The 22,323-nt window shown below is 39.6% G+C and overlaps 1 protein-coding gene across 2 annotated transcripts in view; it reads left to right on the plus strand.

Moving 5' to 3' along the window:
* Positions 1 to 22,323, plus strand: part of CSMD3 (CUB and Sushi multiple domains 3) — a 1,240,207-nt gene that overhangs the window by 1,155,531 nt on the left and 62,353 nt on the right. For both annotated transcript variants that reach the window (XM_084620231.1, XM_084620232.1), the window contains 3 exons: positions 8,146 to 8,328; positions 11,157 to 11,333; positions 20,483 to 20,662. In XM_084620231.1, the coding sequence (XP_084476357.1) occupies positions 8,146 to 8,328; positions 11,157 to 11,333; positions 20,483 to 20,662 (540 nt within the window). The remainder of the gene's footprint in view (positions 1 to 8,145; positions 8,329 to 11,156; positions 11,334 to 20,482; positions 20,663 to 22,323) is intronic.

Here is a 22,323-nt window from a genome sequence, read left to right on the forward strand (position 1 = left end):
CTGGACTCTCTCCAATTTATCCACATCCTTCTTGAAGTGTGGGGCCCAAAACTGGACACAGTACTCCAGATGAGGCCTCACCAATGTCGAATAGAGGGGAACGATCACGTCCCTCGATCTGCTCGCTATGCCCCTACTTATACATCCCAAAATGCCATTGGCCTTCTTGGCAACAAGGGCACACTGCTGACTCATATCCAGCTTCTCGTCCACTGTCACCCCTAGGTCCTTTTCTGCAGAACTGCTGCCTAGCCATTCGGTCCCTAGTCTGTAGCTGTGCATTGGGTTCTTCCGTCCTAAGTGCAGAACCCTGCACTTATCCTTATTGAACCTCATCAGATTCCTTTTGGCCCAATCTTCCAATTGGTCTAGGTCCTTCTGTATCCTATCCCTCCCCTCCAGCGTATCTACCACTCCTCCCAGTTTAGTATCATCCGCAAATTTGCTGAGAGTGCAATCCACACCATCCTCCAGATCATTTATGAAGATATTGAATAAAACCGGCCCCAGGACCGACCCTTGGGGCACTCCACTTGATACCGGCTGCCAACTAGACATGGAGCCATTGATCACTACCCGTTGAGCCCGACAATTTAGCCAGCTTTCTACCCACCTTATAGTGCATTCATCCAGCCCATACTTCCTTAACTTGCTGACAAGAATACTATGGGAGACCGTGTCAAAAGCTTTGCTAAAGTCAAGAAACAATACATCCACTGCTTTCCCTTCATCCACAGAACCAGTAATCTCATCATAAAAGGCGATTAGATTAGTCAGGCATGACCTTCCCTTGGTGAATCCATGCTGGCTGTTCCTGATCACTTTCCTCTCATGCAAGTGCTTCAGGATTGATTCTTTGAGGACCTGCTCCATGATTTTTCCAGGGACTGAGGTGAGGCTGACTGGCCTGTAGTTCCCAGGATCTTCCTTCTTCCCTTTTTTAAAGATTGGCACTACATTAGCCTTTTTCCAGTCATCCGGGACTTCCCCGGTTCGCCACGAGTTTTCAAAGATTTCCTCAAGATAATGATTTCAATTTTATATAACTTGAAAAGTGACTCATGATTTGATCTCACAGCCCTCAAGTTAAGTCTAAAATATGTATTGCATCTGCCCTTTCTGTACCTCAAGCGCTCTAACTCATTTCGAGCATGGGATGAGGTTGTTTTGGTTTTGCATGGTAACTAGTGAATCATATTGAATGGAAATGGGCCCAAATCACAAAAAAATGAGATCCTCATTTTGAACATACCAAAGCTGAGGAGTGCTCCAATCCATGCTTTTGGTTTAGTCCAGTACACCTAGAGATAGGCCAACTGAGAAGAACATATCTGAGACATACACAGAGTTAAGGGGCTTTTAGATCTGGGGTTGTACTTCAAGCCCATTTCTCATCTTCGCTAAGTTTTACTTCTCAATAAATACACAAGTTTATTTTTTCTCTTGGCAACATCATACTTCCATCACATAAGTTACAGCAATCAATATTTTCATCTTGGAGCATTTTCAGATCTATATTGCTTTGATTATAAGAACATAGCTATTTTAATGTTCAGGAACTAGGAAGAAGCCATGGGCCATATTCTCTCCTGAATTCTGCCTACACAGAAAATGATGTGCTAGTCTGACATCCTAGACTCTGCTGCCATCCTAATCTCATGGCCAAATTTGATATAATTCAGAATAGCCTTTGGCTTTTTAATAATATTTCATTGTCCCCACCTTTTATTTCTCTGGCTATTTAGACTATAAATTCTTAATTTTAGGCACTCTGTTAATATACATTTGTACAGCACCTAGCACAATGGGGCCCTAATTTCAGCTGGTATCTCTAGTATTACTAAAATAGAAATGATAAATAATTATAATGAAAATAATAATTTTAGATGAAGATCTTGCTGTTAAGATCCAAAAGGGAGCCTGACCACAAAGAAAATGGGCATGTCATGCCTGAAGTCAGATTGCTTGCTTGCTCACTTTGCCTGAACCAGCATAGTAATGATGTGATAAGTCAAATAACTATTATTTTCAGTGAGTCAGGGTTTACTCAGGGGCTAAGCCTGTTCGTAAGACATCCGGCAGGTAGATGTGGTTAAGAGCACCTGTTGATGTTGTTATCCTGCTCCATCAGTTCCTCTTCTTCCATAAATCTTCATTTATCAACATAACATGTGATTGTTCATTTTTATAATTTTTCACCTAATTTCACCCAGGGTATATTCTCACAGAAATCAGTTGGAGTATTGCCACTGACTTCAATGGAAGCAGGTTCAGGTTCCTGTTGCATATGATTAGAGCTGCTCATCCTGTGAAAAACAGCAAGGAATTTGAATCTATTTATAAATTTGAAATGCAGACTGGATTCGCCAAACCTAGTTTTTTTTTTAAACCAGGAGAGTGAGTGTGTGTGTGTGTGTGTGAACAGAATCAACAGAATTAGTCTTTGAGTTTCTGGATTTAAACAAAACTCCAAACTTAAAAATATCCAAAGAGTAGGGTGCAGACACACACAGAATTAGACTGTAAAAATATTCACATACATTTTAGTGAACATAAAACGATAGTTTTTTCACAACTCTGCGGATATTACATTTGATAATTGAGATAAATACTTCAAAATAGTATAAATGAATAAATATATACAATTTTAAAAAAAATTAATTAAGATGTTCTCTCACTCTCACGCATATTGTGAGGAAGCTCAAAGGTCAAATCAGTGTCTAGGAAAAAATGAAGCCAACTTCTATAAGAGAAACCTTTATATACTTCTGCATTTGCAGAGATTCAAATGTGGGTCACATTGAGCAAAACTCAGATTTGTTATAAAGTGGGCAGAACCTTAATGATGTCACCCACTTATATTAGATCTGAAAACAAAACACCACTAGCTCTGGCAACCTGAAATTATGTGAAGTCATTATTTTTCACTAATATTTTCTATAACTTTAATTCCATGTTTCATAAATAAATAAATAAAAGACTTGGACCTGGTGCCTAGGTTGTTTCATGGAGCATATTAGAAAGCCATACAAAAAGAGACAGAAAGTGAGAGGATTCACAGCACTTTTTAGTATAGGCAGGAATTCACATAGGTTTGTCATGTGTTTCCTGAAGCAGTCTGTTGCTTGGCCATCTGCATTTTAAATTATGCTTCAGATCCAGAGCTAGTAGGAGTTTAGTTGTCCCACTGACATCAGCTGATGTTTTTTGACAAATACCTTTCAGGAATCACACACGTGTCATCTGGAGAGAGCAGAGTTCTTATGGAACTCACAGAAACTCAAAATTACTGTTACATTCAGCATAGTCACTGCCATGCATTTAAATAAGCTGTCTGGCCATGGATACCTTCAATAAAAATGGAAAGCCAAATTCTCTGCTGGTGTAGTTCTGGTGTAACTCTAGTAACATCAGTGGAGTTATGCCAGCAGAAAATTTGGTCCAGATGTGGGGGCAGAAAGTATCTGCATATAGACGGAGAAAATCATGGTTGAATCCCTGCAATTAGGAGGTCAACATAATTATTGTCTACATAACACTATTGGAGCCATTACCACTGTTATTTTATGATAAAAATAGTCACTAACACATGGTCTTTTTGCTAGTCCACTCTAACATTCCATCAAGCTGGACTGCGATTAACCTCCCTTGGAAGGTCAAGGTAATCATTCCTAGACATTTTTTAACAAATAGATTTAAGTCTGTATATTAGTAACAAAAAGATGGCAAATCAGAGCGCATAATGGGATTAATTTATTAGGGAAAGGTATGACACACCTTTGTAAGGCACCAAGCCCTTTTTTACTTCAATCACAATAAAAGTTGTAGCAGTAGGAGTAGTGCCTAGGAACTGGTTGAAAATGGGGATCATTGTACTAGGCATTGTACAAATACAGAGTAGTAGACGCTCCCTGTCCTGAATGTTTTGCAATCTAAATAGACAAGATGAAAATGTAGGGGATGTATCCAAAATTAGGACCCTAACCACTTTAACTAGGGCACTTTTGGTGTAATGCCTAAAACATAGTGACCAAAATGTTCAAACTTGATGTCTTAAGTTAATCACTTCAATAAGCGGCTTGAATTTTGGAAATCCTGAGTGTTCAGAACCTCCATTGACTTGACTGTATTTTGGGTTTGGGGAGTTGTGGATATTCACCATCTTTGAAAATCTGGCTGCTCAAGTACTCTGATGATTGGGGTCATGGGAATCTAAATAAATAAATGTAGGTGCCCTAGAAAGATTTTGATACCTAAATTTAGAGGTCCAAATGTGAACATGTTGGCTATCATATCTACAACTAGCGCGTTCACTCATTAGAATGAGGAAATTTTCTAATGCTAGTAAGCACCAATGAATGAGAATAGATAGGGTTCTGTCTATTTTTTCCCACATGGCAGAAAGATCACATTCTAATAATACTACATTACCACGTTGGAAACTTTTCAGAAATGAGGGGTCAGTTCAATACTGTTTAACTTCATTGAAATCATTTTACTTTTCTCTAAAGCAGATTTTACCTCTTTTTGTGACTGTGTGTTAGAGGTAAAAGAGAATCTGTGTCCCTAATAAAAAAAACAAACAAACAAATAAAAAACCCTACAGATCCCAACCCCAGCCTTCTGGAGATGCACTACTGTTAAGAGATGCCCAGTGCTGCTGTTTTTTCCTGAGTTTGTGACAGGCATAGGAAGATAAACATGGGATGCAAAATACTGAATGGGTTAAACCCACAGACCAGCCCTGGATTTACTTAGCTACCTGGACTAGAATGAGTACTACTACTAATAATAAATTATTATTATAAAATCATAGATTATCAGGGTTGGAAAGGACCTAAGGTGGTCATCTAGTTCAACCCCCTGCTCAAAGCAGGACCAATCCCCAACTAAATCATCCCAGCCAGGGCATAAACATTGGTCATATATTATACATTTCTGTATAAATCACAAAGCAAAACAATCCAGTGCTTCCCGTATGACTCTCCCTCACTACTCAACTCAAAAGATGTTTCTGCTAGTGAAAAGAGGAAATAGGTAAAATATGTCTGCTAGTTCTGGTTTGCATTCAGCACCCTGCTATGCTGATGGGGCTGGTTGGCAAGGGCTATCTCTCTGTCACTACCCCCCCCCCCGCCACCTCTGATGCCCCAGTTTTTCCTAAACTCCACTGTGTCCATACATGCCAGGGATCTGTCATTCACTGGTCAAAATGTGAATGCACTGGGTTCTGACTGTTTCCCACAGATAACAGCATGTCCTTATGACTCTGATATTTAAGTTCAGTTAAATACCTACATGGGTTATTAGAGAGAGAGAGAATATTATTTACACCATTTATGAATACATTTTAGCACTGGCATGTATTTACCTATTTATTGCTAATATAAAGGCATAATTTGATGCTCTCTGGTAAGTGCATTTTACACTAGTTGTAGTTAAAGTTTTTACTCTAGATTTAAACCATTGTAAATGAAAGCAGAGTTCGGCTCAATAATGATATTATGATTTTCCTTTAGATCCTTGTTAGTGCAAGAGACTATACTTTTTATTATTTGTAAAATGTCACAAAATCCATGTGCTTTAGGTCTTTGCGCCAAAACCTCAGCTGCTGTAAGTTAGTATAGGCCCACCGAATTCACTGAAGAATTGAATGCCAATTTATACCAGCTGAGGCTCTGACCCGTTATTACATTTTTTGTGTTAAACTTGGTTACCTGTGTAGTCAACTGTTCTTTTGTCCAAAAATACTTCAAAGATATCTATCAAAAAGGACAGTGGCCAGGATTTTCAAAAAGAGGAACTTGTAAGTATCGTCCTAAGTCTGTATTTAGAAACCCTAATAAGTGATCTGATTTTCAAAAGTGCTGAGACACCAAGTGGTTACACTGGGAACTGCTTGGAGCTTCCCCCCCCCCCCCAATCAGGACAGTTATTTAGGGTCCTAAATATGGATTTTAGACTTTTATTTCAAAAAATCTTGGCCACTATTTGTTTGCAAAACATTTATTTTGCGTTGTGTATATTAGAAATGGCAAAACTGTTAACTTTTTCCCACCATCTACTTTATAAAACATAAGTAGAATGTCAGCTGAAATGAGATTTTATTCAGCGTACTGTCTTTCAGCTGGAAGTAGCTGAAAACCATGACAAATAGTTGGTGTTGAGAAAAATGCTGACTAAAGCTCACATACAATGGCAGCAATGTTGCCTCTCCGGTGATAACATTAAAATGGGAAGTATGCACTTCAGTACTATTAGAAAACATGTGTTACAAGAAACTTGAATGAACAGGAAATTCATCTGAAAGTCGGTGACCTTGGAACATCTCATTCTGAATGAAGAACCATGGGTTTTTTTTGTGGCTCTCACACCAAACTCTGGAACTAAACCCTAATACATAATCATTAGCCATTTAGCTCAGGTGTGTCCTAATGTAACATAAAATGGTATAAACTAGGGGGACAAGCATTTTGTAGCTTGGGAAGCCTGAGTTTATTGCACGCAGTAGGGGTCTTTGCATCCCTCCCACAAGCTCCTCGTATGCCATCCCCTCATCCCCCTCTATTTCAGGGATTTCCTGCAAGTCCCCCAGTCTCTTCCCTGCCAGTAGTTCTGCGTGCCACTGACTTACCTAACCTAGGGTCCCCCATTCACCCCACATGCCAATGGTTTTGTGTGCACTCCCATTCCCACTTTCTTTCAGGACTTCCATTCTCCCTTCCCCACATATCAGATGCTCTGTGTGACCACTCCCTTCCTCCCATACTAAGCTTCTGAATCCCCTCACCAGGAATTCTTTGTGCCTCATCATTACCCCATCTCTCCATTCAAGAGTTCTCACATTCTAGCCTCTTGGAAGATCTCTCTGTGTGTGCCCCCATTTCCCTTTTCCCTCCATATTCCCTCCTCTATAACAGGGTACACCAATTTCCCTCTTTGACAGGAGTTGTTTGCCCCATATCCTTCTCCCCCATTCCCACCTTTCTCCCCAGGCCAGGAGCTCTGAGTGGCCTCTCTTCTCCCATTCCAAGGTCCCCCATTCTCCACCCCCATGACAGGAGTTCTCTATGTACCTCATTTCACCTGCCCCCCTGGTAGAAATGTCAGGATTCAATAAGCATGGAAAGGGTCTTCCAATTTCCTTGCCACTGGGGGTTTTGTGCCCCTATTCCTCCTCCACCCATTCTAGGGTTCCCAATCCTCCCCCATGGCAAGGTCTCTGTGTGAATCTTTATTACCCCCTCCACCCAATTTCCCACTGCTGCCCCCCCCCCATTTTCCCCTATTTTCTGTCTGTCCCCTATTTTCCAGCTGCCACCTTCTCTCCTATGCTAGGGGCTCTGTGTGGCCCTATTGCCCACTGACCCCTTTTTACTTTAAGCCCCCAAATATGCCCCTCCATTATTCTTTCCGTCTGGGAGATAAATCAGTCAGGTGTCAACATGTTGAACTCTTCTTGGAGGATAAGCAGGGGTATTGTTCTGTAGTGCAGAAAAGAGTTAATTGGTGCCATAAACTTGTTTGATCCACAGAAAATTGCAGAGGTACTTGAAGCTTTGGTTGTGCTAATAAAGTAGCAGGGGCTCCATTTGTCCTCTACTTTCCCTCTTTCGTTTTTTTCTGATTTTCCCCCAAATCAGTAGGATTCTGGCCATTAATGCCTAGAACATTCCTGGAAATTTTGGAATTGATTGGATGCAGCATTCAAATGTTATCACATTACATACATGTATAAATGCAAACATGGAAAAGCCATCAATTTGAGTGTAAGGCCTTCACAAGCTTGGCCAGTTACCTGAGAAACATATAATTTCTGTGTGCTGTTTACGCTTCACTTAAATCTTGGTTACAAAGGTATCTTTGTAGCTACCAAATAATTTAAAAAGCCAAGTAAAGGGCCTGGACCCAGATTTTTAAAGGTATTTAGGCTTGGCTTTGCTCAGTGTTGCAATTCCTAACTGATTTAAGAGCTCAATCTAATTTTCAAAAGGGAAACAATGGGAAGCAATGCCCAAATACCTTTAAAAATCTGGGCCTTATAGTTCAAGTCAGTAGCTGTAAAATAGTCCTACAGTACTGATATAGTAGTGTAGTGTATCAAATGTTATAGTCATGTGAAAATCTTTGTTTTATAAATTCTAGGTGACGCTGCTGGTTCTTGTGGGGATCCAGGAATCCCAGGCCATGGTTCTAGAGAAGACAGTGATTTTAAAATTAAAAGTACTGTACGTTTCAACTGCGAGATTGGTTATATCCTTCATGGATCAGAAGAAAGAACATGTTTGGGAAATGGAACCTGGACAGGAAGACAGCCAGAGTGTAAAGGTAAATCACAAAAGGAAAATATATTTTATGTATATATCCTTAAAATGAATGTAATGTCAGTGAAAGGTTGCCAGAGTGAAATCCCTGGAGGTTAAACTGCTTGATTTAGCCACAGGATAGATAGAGTACAGGCAGTGGAAGAGTAGTCTTCTCCATATCTGCTTACAAGTGTACCTTTATAACCTCTACTTTGCTCTGGAGGGACAACATCTAGCATTGAGCTGACTGCTCTTCCAGCAGTCTTACATTTCTCCTCCTCCCCCAAGCCAGAAAGCATTGCCCTCTTCTTCCCACCAGCCAGGCAATCATGCCATTTCTGCTGTAAATGCTGACCACAATGCCAATTGTATGTCATAGTTCTTGTGACGCAGATACTTGTCCAGTGGGTACTGACTCGAGCCCACAAATCTTTTCACACAGAGACTGAAACAGCTATAAGATAATAATGGTTTTTGGTCACCTGGGTACAGTTCAAATCAATAACTAGAGATGATAAATTCATAGCCTTTTGAGACAACCATTACTTTCTCTCTCCCATCCTCCTTCTACCAGTTTGTACCAACTACATATTTTTTTCCTAGGAGGAAAAAATAGGTAAGCCCTGTAGACCTCACTTTTTTAATATTGTTTTTTTCCTTTGACAAATGCTTTCCTGGTTGCTTCATTCCTAGTTACAGCTATTGTAAATATGAATACCAGTGGAAGGAGAAATTCAATTATTTTTAGAATTTCATTATACTACATATAATATGTCATAAATGATTAAACTATAAATTTTGTTTACTGATTAATATATGTTTCTCACTATTAGAAAATGAAAAACCCAATTTGAGTTACTTAAAACGAATCACTCTAGAATTGTGGAGCAAGATGTATTACCATAAAAACAAGACCTAACCAGATATTTATGGAGAATCATTTATGGTACTTCAGTCATCTTGATTTCACACATAAGAAGTAATTCCCAACAGACCCTGTTTGAGAAAAAAGCTTCCTGAATAGCAGAAGAAAATTTAAAAGCCTCTTTTCTCTTATTATCCACTTTATTATTATGGATTGTTCTGTCTTTAAGAGATAGCCATCTTATTTTGAAGGAGACAGCTTAATTAACATTGTCTGGCTATAACCAAAGAAGGACAGAGCACACTTGTTATGGATTTAATCAGGCCGCAACTTTATTATTAGATGTCTGGGACTACCTGGCAGATAACATTGTATCGTGCAGGTAACCCCCTGTTTATTCCGTAATTACCTGGGGGGCTTCCACCAGTTCCCCTCTTTTTCCAACCAGGTCCTTACTATCCACCCCCCTAGGAGGAGGGTTAAGGTGGGCTATAAGAAAGGGTATTGGCTCCCTGCCGTTCCAACCATAGGCACCCCAAACTGGTTAATATTCTGTTCCTTTAACCAGCACCTCCTTTTTAAGTCCTTTACCAGGCCATTTATCTGGTAACTGGATGCCTTCCCTATGGAGTACCTGCACTGGATATCCGCCACAAGGAGGCACCAGTAATTAGCTGGGCTGCCTTCTCCACAAACCCAGTTGGGTTCCCAGACACTTTTCAATGGTCTCTTGTACAGCAGCCAAAAAACAGGTCACCCCCAAGTCTGATAGGTGAACCCCCATCCTTCCAAATGAACTCGGTTGCCCCTTGCACTATGCAAGGATCATCGAGAACTCACGCAGATGGGTTGCAAACACCATGTACCACAGCACCCTTCCCTTCTTGATGGGCCATATCGGTGACCAGCATTCCGGGTCCTGAAATTGGAAGAACTCTTTACAAACCTCTTCATAGCACAGCCATGTGCTCAGAGACAAGGATTTCCATGCCACCGCCAAGAACCACATATGCCACGGCTTCGTAGCACCAGCGGCATCTACTTGAGTTCATTGCTAGCATTAAAGCATTCCCCCAGCATTTTCTGACCTTTTTCCCTCTCCCACCGCATCATAAAGCAGTGCTGCCTTCCTTCTGGACAATGCCAGCTTTAGGTGTGGTGTGGTCAAACCCACTTTTAATATTCTTCTTGATGAACAGATGTAACTCTGATACAAAGTAATAATAAATAAATAAATATCTTATAATCTGTAGGGGGACATAATCACCCAAACTGAGCTTTCTTCCTTTGTATTTTGACCTTTTCTACTATCAAACTGGATTGCCATCATATTATTTTACATTTCAAGATATCTAAGATGCTTTCTTATTAATTTATCTTAGAAATCCTCTTGGAGGTATGTATATGGAATAAAGACTGCTGTTGTCTTAACTTTGCTTATATTATATTGTATTATATTATATTTATTAAAGAATGGTATTTAGGTGAAAAGCCATGTACTTCAAAGTTCGGAAATTCTAGATTTATAGTTGCTTGTGCAATGTTAATTCTTCATTTCAGCCTCCATCCTGTGCATTGAACGAGGCACAGTCCTGTGGAAAAAATAGTTTGTGATAATGTAATTAAAAATGGTATCATAATGCATACCCACAAGTGGACCGAATTGAGGTTTTAGGGGCAACCGTAAATCTGGCATTTTCTAGCTTTCCTGTGCTTGATTTTGCAACCTAAATAACTTTATTTTACCATAAGATTTTTAAGTGTAATTTCCTGTGTATTTTTCTCCAAGGAAAAAGATAAAAATAAATTATGGTATATACAATTGTAATAAACCATCGTCATCACATGTCGTCAACAGGATTTGAAAGCTAAATCTTCAGCTTTACCAAAGACTTCTATCCCTTAAACATGCTGGCAGAAGGAGCATTACCTGATTGATAATTTAACATTTTAACATCTTATACATTTAACATTTTATTTTATAGCTGTGCAGTGTGGTAATCCAGGAACAACTGCTAATGGGAAAGTATTTCGTATAGATGGCACAACATTTTCTAATTCGGTAATTTATTCCTGTATGGAAGGATACATACTTTCTGGATCTTCTGTAAGACAATGTACTGCCAATGGAACATGGTCTGGATCTTTGCCAAATTGCACAAGTAAGATTAATCTTCAATGAATAGTCTTCATGTTTAACCATAACTATGGCCCATCAGATATTGTTTAGTCTTTTTAATTAAATTCTTCATTCTTGTAAATACAGTAATACAGAATTTAGGTATTAACTGCCATCTGTTCCCTCACAACACTTCATAAACTCTTGGTAATTTACATAAAGTACGTTCAACCATGAAAATATTATGTAAGTGTAATATGAAGAATAAAATGTTTGAAGAAAGATGAGTTAAAACATACTGACTAGTATTACATTTAAAGGCACTTGTACATTCATATATTCTGCCCACTTAAACTTTCCTCTAACGGTAAAAAGTATTTTCTTGTGTTCAGATTTTGTGGTGTTAGTGTTCGGTTTTGTGTATGTTTTGTGTGATGCATCTGCTCATATGATAATGTGCTGGTCACTTGCTGAGCATGTTTCCTTTGTAAAACAGGAATAAAATACAATCGCTACTTGCTTTGCCATGAAAAAACTCATTTTCACTCACAAATGCATTCGCCTTTTTAATCCTTGTCTATATGGTTCATAGTTTTTACAAAAAAAAAAAAAGCAAACTGTGGAATAGTGTTTTTTTCTTATAACTGATTGTTTTAGCTGCCATTTTGTTTATTATTTATAAGTATTCTAAGTGGTTGCATAATATGTTTGTGGTGTGCATTTCAAATTTTTATTTGACATTTGAAAACTTCTGTAACTTCTTATACTATATTTCCTGCTCAGTGATTGCAATCTATAACTTTTCAAGTGTTTCTGTTGTAGTGTTCAAGTGTTATTGCGTGACCTTCGAAGATTATACATACAGTACTTGTGACATCACTTTATTTTAATGGAGTTATCAGTGGGTATCTACAATGTATTAACTGACCACAGTTTCAGAAAAGAAACTGCAGCATTTGACAGTTCTTGCAAGACAATATAGGAGTTCATGAAAAACTTGTTTGTTTTCCCTGAATGTGTGGCATATTGTTTTAGTACTATAGGTTCAGATAACAAAACCAAACATGCTTCAGATTGTTTCATTTAACTTCACTCCACACTGGCCTGTGCTTGACCTTTTAGAACATAAGAACAGCCATACTGGGTCAGACCAAAGGTCAATCTAGCCCAGTATCCTGTCTTCCAACAGTGGCCAATGTGAGTTGCCCCAGAGAGAATGAACGGAACAGGTAATTATCAAGTGATCCATCCCATTGCCCATTCCCAGCTTCTGGCAAACAGAGGCTAGGGACACCATCCCTATCCATACTAGCTAGTAGCCATTGATGGTTCTATTCTCCATGAACTTATCTAGTTCTTTTTTGAATCCTGTTATGGTCTTGGCCTTCACAACATCCTCTGGCAAGGAGTTCCACAGGTTGACTGTGAGTTGTGTGAAAAAAATACTTGCTTTTGTTTGTTTTAAATCTGCTGCCTATTAAGCACTTTTCAGCAATTTCTCATTCTCTCTCTCTCTCTCACTCACACACAGAGAGAGAAAATCCTCTCCTTGGAAGTCATGACTGATAGGCTAACCTCACCAATAAGACCTCAAAGGAACTGAAACTGATTTTTGGCACCTATTTGTAAGTGCTAGAACTGCATTACAGCCCCATTCTTTCTGCCTCTGTGAGCAGTTCTGTGCAGCTCTTCTCTGAGGAAAGGTTACAGACCCTTGAGTTCAGCAGCTGTCCTCCCCGTATCCTCCTTTTCCCATTTCGCCTTTCTCAAATTGTCCTCCCTATACCTCTAAAAGTTGCCAACCCAGACATCAACAGTCAAACTTTGCTATTGCTGCATTCAAAACAATTCAAAACAGGGATCTGAGTTTTCCTTAAAAAATTCAGTATGACCAGGGAGAGTCTCTTATGCTGTGAGTGGATGAGTTGAAGTTGGTTTCTCACCAAAAGTTGTCTGTCCATTAGTGAGGCAAGTGCTCAGTTTATCCATGATCAGAAGAGAGGGAGGATTTTCATTCAAGAGAGCTTTGATGAAGGTAGAGCTTGTAGGACATCCACCCAGACTCTGGCTGGAGAGGATCCACCTAGCAGTTATGAATCTGCTGCTAAGCCATCAAATCATCCATCCCTTCCGGCGATATCAGTCACTCCTAACACAGCTCTGCCATTCCTGGCTGTGATAACACTTAATACCTTGGGAAATCTCCCTAGAGAGGAGTTCATCTGACCATTTTGTTTCTCATCTCTCTTCCTCCAACATGTTCCAGCCTCCTTGAAAGAACTGTTTGAAGTGGACATTGCTGCATACTAATTGTACACAAGGTCAGTTCCATTACATGGGTCTCTCAGCCTGGGAAAGATAGATCTAGTCAACCCCTCCAGAGAGACTCTGCTGTGTCAAGCACAAAACAGTCCCTCTCTATCCTCCAGTGGTCCCCAGGATAGCAGTGAAGCCCTGTGATCTCCTCTTTCCTGGATTCTCTGAAAAGGAACAGGCTTTATATCTCATATCTCAGAATCCTGTCCAGAGTCTTCCTTGACAACAGGAAAAGTCCTTCTGTCCTGTATCTCAGGCACTGTGGCCAGTTTGGATGATGTTAACTCATCATTTAAATCTGTCAGATGTTGATACTAGAACAATTTTCCAAAGTGCAGATCGAGCTAGGAATGCATGTTCTCTATTAGAAGGAATATGTGTAAAGGGAACTTTTCTTTTTTTGAGTATCTGGAAAACATTTCAGACTCTGAGTGGAAGAGCCCCTCTAGCCAGATATCTTCTAGCAAAATCTGCTGCAGGCAATGCAGTGTGCCCAGAACAGAATATTCCCATTTTGTTCTGTCCCCAGATTGACTTAGTGGAGGTATGCCAGTTTACAGCAGCTGAGACTCAATGTCTGCATATCACTTTCAAAGGAGCTCTGCAAGTGCTAACATCCTGCATTGTCACCTCCTACCATGAGCTTATTCACCCCAAATCAGTCCTGTAGGAGAACATTTATGAATTATTGGATCCCATACAAACAGCTACAAAACTTCCTCAAGGGACTCTCCTTTTTTGTAGAATGCTGCTTGTGACATAGCAATACTTTCTTCTCCATCTCTCTCCTCTGCATTAAATAGCTAAAAGACTTATCTGGCTGCTGTACTGGAAGTGGACTCCCTCCCATCACACAGTTTGAGGTGGTTAGCCACTTACTGAAGACCTAAGCACAGTGGCTAAGGAACTAACTGGTCCCAGCACACTCAGTGAGATCAGGAAGGCCACAGTCCTATCTATGGTTGTCCTTCTCTGCTTCTTTTTTCTTTCCTCTCCTTTCCCTTGTAGTTCCATTCTTCACTGGGAAAGACATGAGGTGCAATCATCATGGTTATTGGTACATACCAGTAACTGTCACCTCTGTCTGTGGGACACCAGTGCCCTTTTCCATAGTTAGCAACAATCCGAGATGGTTATTCGCCAAGAGTGTATGGATGTGCTTTGGCCCACTCTGAGAGCTATGCCTCTGCTGATGGAAATGGGGGATGTGATCCACCAAAGACTCAAGGTAGTCCATGAAAACTTAAGACCTCTAAGTCACGGTCATATGTAGGGTCTGCAGGGCTTGCAGCCAGTCTCTGTCTGATGAGAGTCCTCATTCTTACAACTGTGAGTCAGCAGAACCTTTGAGTTTAGTGAGACTTTCTCAGCTGCTTCTTCCATTCCTGTAGCTCTGACTCTCGGCCCCCTCCATCCTCCCCCCACTTCCTGATCTGGTCCTGAAACCTGCAATCTCCTCTACACTAGGATGAGCATATTTATCCCTATTTCTTCTTTTTCTTGAATGAGGGGTTTCTCCTTGGTCCTCATTCTTTGTCAGACTCTCGCCTGTGGATGTGTCCAAATCCTTGTGAATGCTCATTGTCAACTCCCCTGTCAACAGGTGATTGGCCATAAAATCAGCCACTGAAGACTTTTGCTTCAGTTTAGTGGTCTCAGAGACAGTCACACATGTCTGATAGTGGACTGGGCTATGTAAACTCTAAACCAAGCATAATTGGAAACTAGTCCATCGGGATCCAAAGTAGAGGGTACCACATTGCTCCCTTCTCAGGTTATAGCAGATATGCCTATTTTTGGCCAATACATTTATTTGTTTTTTCTACTTTGATCTTCTTTAGGTTTTCCAGACCTCAAGATTAGCGGTATGTTAAGATTCTACTTACACAAATTCCTCATCCCTTTAGGAAGAGGTGGTATCTCATAGTCCTCTGGCTTCTCTCAGCGGAGTCTTTTTCAGACATTTGGTCTAAGGGGCATGGTATTTATCATTTCCTTGGGTCCCAGTCCAGTGTTTTGAGTTATAAGAATCACCCGAAAGTGTCAGAGCAATGGTCAATCTAGCTCAATATCCTGTCTGCTGACAATGGCCAATGCCAGGTTCTTTAGAGGGAATGAATGGATCAGGCAATGATCGAGTGAGCCATTCCCTGTTGTCCCCTCCCAGCTTCTGACAATCAGAAGCTAGGGACACCCACAGCATGGCATTGTATCTCTGACTGTCTTAGGTAATAGCCGTTGATGGACCTATTTTCCATGAACTTTTCTCATTCTTTTTTGAACCCTGTTATAGTTTTAGCCTTCACAACATCCCTTGGCAAAGAGTTCTATGGGTTCACTGTGTGTTCTGTGAAGAAGTATTTCCTTTTGTTTGTTTTAAACCTGCTGCCTATTAATTTCCTGGATGACCCCTGGTTCTTGTGTTTTGTGAAGCGGTAAATAAGACTTTCTTAATCTCTTTCTCCATGCCATTCATGATTTTATAGTCCTCTATCATATCCTCTCTTAGTTGTCTCTTCTCCAAGCTGAAAAGTCCCAGTCTTTTTAATATCTCCTCATACAGAAGGCATTCCTTACCCTTAATCATTTTTGTTGCCCTTCTCAGTACCTTTTCCAATCCCAATATATCTTTTTTGACATGGGGCAACCAGAACTGAATGCAGTATTCATGGTGTGGGAGTACCATGGATTTATATAGTGGCATTATTATATTTTCTTATTATCTATCCTTTTCCTAACGGTTTAACATTCTATTAGCAGATGTTTTTGGATAACTATCCAAAATGACTCCAAGATCTCTTTCTTGAATGGTAACAGCTAATTTAGATCCCCTTATTTTATATGTATAGTTGGGATTATGTTTTCCAATGTGTATTACTTTGCATTCATCAACATGAATTTCATATGCTGTTTTGTTGCCTAGTCACCCAGTTTAGTGAGATCCCTTTGTAACTCTTCACAGTCTTCTTTTCACTTAACTATCTTGAGTAATTTTGTAGAATTTTCAAATTTTGCCACTTCCCTGTTTATCCCTTTTTCCAGATCATTCATGAGTATTTTGAACAGCACTCGTCCCAGTACAGATTCCTGAAAGACACCACTGTTTACCTTTCTCCATCCTGAAAACTGACTATTTATTCCTACCTTTTGTTTCCTGTCTTTTAACCAGTTGCTGATCCAAGAAAAGGACCTTCAGTCTTATCCCATGACTTCTTACTTTGCTAAAGAGACTTTGGTGAGGGACCTTGACAAAGGCTTTCTGAAAGTCCAAGTACACTATATACACTTGATCATCCTGTGCATGTTTGTTGACCCCCTCAAAGAATACTAATAGATTGGTGAGGTGTGATTTCCCTTTACAAACAACATGTTGACTCTTCCCCAACAAATCTTGTTCATCTATACGTTAGGCTTACTAGCCTGTAATTGCTAGTATCATAGAATCATAGAATCATAGAATATCAGGGTTGGAAGGGACCCCAGAAGGTCATCTAGTCCAACCCCCTGCTCAAAGCAGGACCAATTCCCAGTTAAATCATCCCAGCCAGGGCTTTGTCAAGCCTGACCTTAAAAACCTCTAAGGAAGGAGATTCTACCACCTCCCTAGGTAACTCATTCCAGTGTTTCACCACCCTCTTAGTGAAAAAGTTTTTTCCTAATATCCAATCTAAACCTCCCCCACTGCAACTTGAAGTGGACTTCAAGTGCAACTTGAACTTGAAGTATCACCTCTGGAGCCTTTAAAAAAAAACTCCTCCAGTCATCTGGTACAGAAGATGATTTAAATGATAGGTTACATACCACAGTTAGTAGTTTCTCAGTTTCATATTTGAGTTTCTTCAGAATTATTGAGTGAATACCATCTGGTTCTGGTGACTTATTATTGTTTAATTTCTCAATTTGTTCCAAAACCTCCTTTACTGACACCAAAATCCAGGACAGTTCCCCAGATTTGTCAGCTAAAAAGAATGGCTCAGCTGTGGGAATCTCCCTTTCATCCTCTGCAGTGAAGACCAATGCAAAGATTTCATTTCGCTTTCTCTTTCCATTAATTCTCCCTCGATCTTCCAATTGCCCCACTGATTGTTTGGCAGGCTTCCAGCTTCTGATGTAGGGTTTGTTGTTGTTTTGCTGTTAGTTTTTTGAGTCTTTGGCTAGTTGCTCTTCTAATTCTTTTTTGGTCTGCTCAGTTATACTTTTCCACTTGACTTGACTTGCTAAAGTTTATTCTCCTTTCTATTTTCCGCAGTAGGATTTAGCTTCCCATATTTAAAGGATGTCTTTTTGCCTATAATTACTTCTTTTACGTTGTTTAGCCATGATGGCACTTTTTAGGTCCTCGTACTAGTTTTGTTTTTATTTAGGGTGTATACGTTTAATATGAGCATCTATTACAATGTTTTTAAAACGTTTCAATGCAGCTTGCATGCATTTCACTTTTATGACTCTACCTTTTAATTTCCATTTTACTTGCATCCTCATTTTTGTACAGTTGAATTTAAATGCTACTGTGGTTGACTTCTTTGGTGTTTCTTTCCTCCTACCCCCCCAAGTATATTACATTTAATTATATTATGGTCACTATTACTAAGTGGTTCAGCTATATTCACCTCCTGGACCAGATCCTGTGCTCCATTTAGGACTAAATCAAGAATTGCCTCTCCCTTTGTGGGTTCCAGGACTAGCTGCTCCAAGAAGCAATCATTTGTAGTGTCAAGAAACTTTCTCTGCACCCTATCCTGAGGTGACATGTACCCAGTTAATATGGGGACAATTAAAATCCCCCATTATTACTGCATTTTCTATATTTATGCTCTAATCTCCTGGAGCATTTCACAATCACCATTCTGCTCAGGTGGTCAGTAGTATATTCCTAATGCTATATTCTTATTATTCAAGCATGGAATTTCTATCCATAAAGATTTTATGGTACAGTTTGATTCATTTAAGATTTTACTGAATATGATGCTTTCTTTCACATATAGTGCTACTTACCCACCAACATGACCTAGTCTTTTATTCCTGTATATTTTGTATCTTGGTATTATCGTGTCCCATTGATTATCATCATTCCACCAAGTTTCTGTGATGTCTACTATATCCTCATTTAATACCAGGCTCTCAAGTTCTTCCACCTTAGTATTTAGACTGCTAGAATTTGTATGCAAGCACTTATAAAATTTGTCACTTTTTAGTTCTCTGCCAGTATGTGATGTAATTGAATGGGATTCTTTCATTTGGCTATTTCTCTTCAGTTCTTACCTGTACTTCATGATCTTCCATCCTCTCCTCCTTACTAGGGTATAGAGAATCCCGGTTAGTACATCATCCCCTAAGGGATGTCTGTGTCTGAACCATGTGCTTTTCTGTACCTGTTGGCTTTCCCCCAGCCCTTAGTTTAAAACTCCTCTACAACCTTTTAATTTTACATGTCAGCAATCTGGTTCCATTTTGGTTTAGGTGGAGCCTATCCTTCCTGAATAGGCTCTTCCTTTCCCAAAAGGTTTCCTAGTTCCTAATAAAGTTAAACCCCTCCTCCCTACACCATCATCTCATCTGTGCATTGAGACCCTGCAGTTCTCCCTGTCTAACTGGCCCTGCCCGGGGAGCTGGGATCATTTCAGAGAATGCTACCATGGAAGTTCTGGACTTCAGTTTCCAGTAGCCTAAATTTGACTTCCAGGACCTCTCTCCTATCTTTCCCTAGGTCATCTGTATGTATCACAACCACCAACTTCTCCCTAGCACTACACATAAGCCTGTCTAGATGGCTTGAGAGATCCATAGCCTTTGCACCCAGCAGGGAATTCACCATGCGGTTCTCTTTATCATCACAAGCCCAGCTCTCTGTATTTCTAATGATTAAATCCTCCATTACTATTATCTGTCTTTTCCTAGAAACTGGGATTCCCTCCCATGGAGAGGTATTCTCATTGCAAGAGGATACCATGACATCATCTGGAAGGATGGTCCCAAATATGGGATTGTTTCCCTCCACTCCAGTTTGATGTTCTCCTTCCTCAAGAGTTTCATCCTCCTCAACAGCACAGAGGCTATCCAACTGCTCTGCTGTGTCAATCTTCCCACCAACTGTTTCTTTATGTTCTTCCCTCCCTGTTCCTTAATTTGGAGCTGGTTGGGAAGCATTTGATTTCTGGGTGGTTGTTTTTAAGACATATATGTTATTTGTAAGGATGATTGTGTCCTGGTTTTATTTTCTGTGCAAGAAATACGTAACAAGCTGGTCCCATTCTTTCAGTCTCTACTTTCTCTTTGTCAGTGGTAAACTGGCATTCTCATTAAGTGTTTATTTGCAAAGTTCTGGATCAGGGAAACTTTTTTTCTGATTTTCATGGAACAGGAGGATGGATACTCTTCCTCAATCTGTTGCAGGTCCCTTATTGCCAGAGGTAAAACTTTTGGTTTTTTTTTCCCCTCTCATTGTAGTCATTAACTTCTTAATTTGGGAAATTTCTGTACAATCTTTAAGGAGATCCAGATGAGTGACTTTCACACTGTGTGGTCCTTGGCAAAAAATCTGCTTATCCTCATATGCCTACTTCTTTTTAGTGTCTTTGTTTTCCAACTACCATTTTCTAATCCTGACATTTAAGTGATTAAAATAGTACAGTCCATTTTTTTCACTTTTGAACAGGTGTACTCATTTTTTCCTAAAATGTAGCTGCAGTAAGTATCCACGTACTGTGTTAGGTAGATGAATTAAGTGATATATATGTTTACCTAATGTAGCTGAAAATAAACATTTGCTATATTTTGGCAATAAATCATTAATTTGACTATGTGCTTTTTCTCCTCACAGATACACAGTCACATTAATAATTTACCTTCTGTTCTTCTTCAACTCCTTACTTGCAGTAATCAGTTGTGGAGACCCAGGTATACCAGCTAATGGCTTGAGATATGGTGATGATTATGTTGTTGGACAAAATGTTACCTATATATGCCAACCCGGCTATACAATGGAATTGAACAGCTCCATAATTCGCACCTGTACTACCAATGGCACATGGAGTGGAACAATCCCAACTTGTAAAGGTATCACAATGATTTTGGGTATCAGAACATTTTTGTGTGTGACATTTGTACCTATTGTGTACTGTAACATGTTAGTCAAACTAAGTAAACATTCATCATTATAACCAAAGACTAAACATGTCTGGACATGTTAATATTTATTTTGTCTATAGGGTAAATTGAGTTGGGGGGCTTTAAAAATTGTTGTCTTACCATTTGTGTCTTTTATTTTGTTTCAAAAATTTAAAGTGTTAGCAGTGTTAGGGTGTAGATCTTACTGGGGCTCCAGGAGCCTCTTACTAAGTTTCTGCTTGAGAGAGTTCAGGTGACTTCCCTTCTTTTAATGGAGTGTGCCCTTTTTCTGCATAATGTTAATCTACCGGATATGATATATTTCAGCAGTGTCTTTTGTGAACCTAGATGGTATTGGACTTTCTAATTGTCTAGATTTCAGTAAATAATTTTTTTCCCCATGGCTGGATAGCACTGGACTGTCTTGTCCTTCCCACCAGGAACTTTGGCCAACCCCTCCCTTGTTTAGGGTACAGAAGTTCAACACTCTCCAGTAGTATTAATATACTCAGCATGTTTTTTTAACAGCAAAGTCTAAATATTTCCAGCTGATGCCCTAATGTACATTTGTTTGGCATCTGATGTTTCCTCCTTCCTGTGTAACTTAGAAAAACAAAAGAGTAAATCCCCTGATCCTTCACACTTCCTATCTGCTTGCACATGCATCCCTTATTTACAGGTATTACAGGGAAGTTCTTGCTGTAGCCTGTAGTTAAAAAATTGGCAGCTTATAACTGAATTTTATTGTAATGTACCATCAAAAAACTATTCTAGTGATGTCATCAAAACTGCTATTTTCAAAGTAACCTACAACCTCTTCCTTGCTAAATTTAAGGGCATCTTCTCCAGGCTCATTCTCCTTGATATTTCTGTTACCCTTAACATAGTGAGTCTCCCCCTCCATCTTAAGGTTCTTTCCTCCATAGACTTGTGGGACTCTTCCTTCTCTTCCTTCTTTTCCTACCTAGCCAATCGTACCTGCAACCAGGCATTGGCAAGCGGTTCTTTTTCCTTCCCACTTTTCTAGAGGTATCTTCTAGGAATATTTGATAAATCCTCTCTTTTCTCTGTCTATGCTTCCCCTTGGTTGGGCTCATTCTCTCTCATGTCTTCAAATTGAAGACTCTCAGATCTGCATCTCCAGCTCTATTCTCTCCTTCTTCCATGTATGCCCTACCAAGCCTTGTCACCTCCTCCCAGCTATGTCAATATTGTAGGGTGCATTTTTTTTTCAGTTCTGCTCCCAGTGTTTTGAATGCAGTTCATTCTCAAGTGCTCCAAATTTGTTGCTGTTCAAGAAAATGCTCTTCTTTTTTTTTACTTTTAATTACTAACCATCATCAAATACTACTGTTTTTGCATACAAAACTGATTACTCAAGGAATTCTCTCTTTCTCCCAGGCATGGTAATCAGAGTTATTATATATTAATCTGAGGTGTATGTATCAATAATTCTGTTTTTTGTATACTGTTTCTTTAAATGAAAGTTGTCCTATCAGTCTGCTAGGGAACACAATAGTCAGGCAATGCAAGATGGATTCTCTTACATATTCTGCTTTTATGTTGCCTCTCTTCCCTTTTTTCATCAAATGTTATATTTATCTTAGAGT

This window comes from Lepidochelys olivacea, assembly GCF_965140295.1.
Source record: "Lepidochelys olivacea isolate rLepOli2 genome assembly, chromosome: 2".
Lineage (NCBI taxonomy): Eukaryota > Metazoa > Chordata > Testudines > Cheloniidae > Lepidochelys > Lepidochelys olivacea.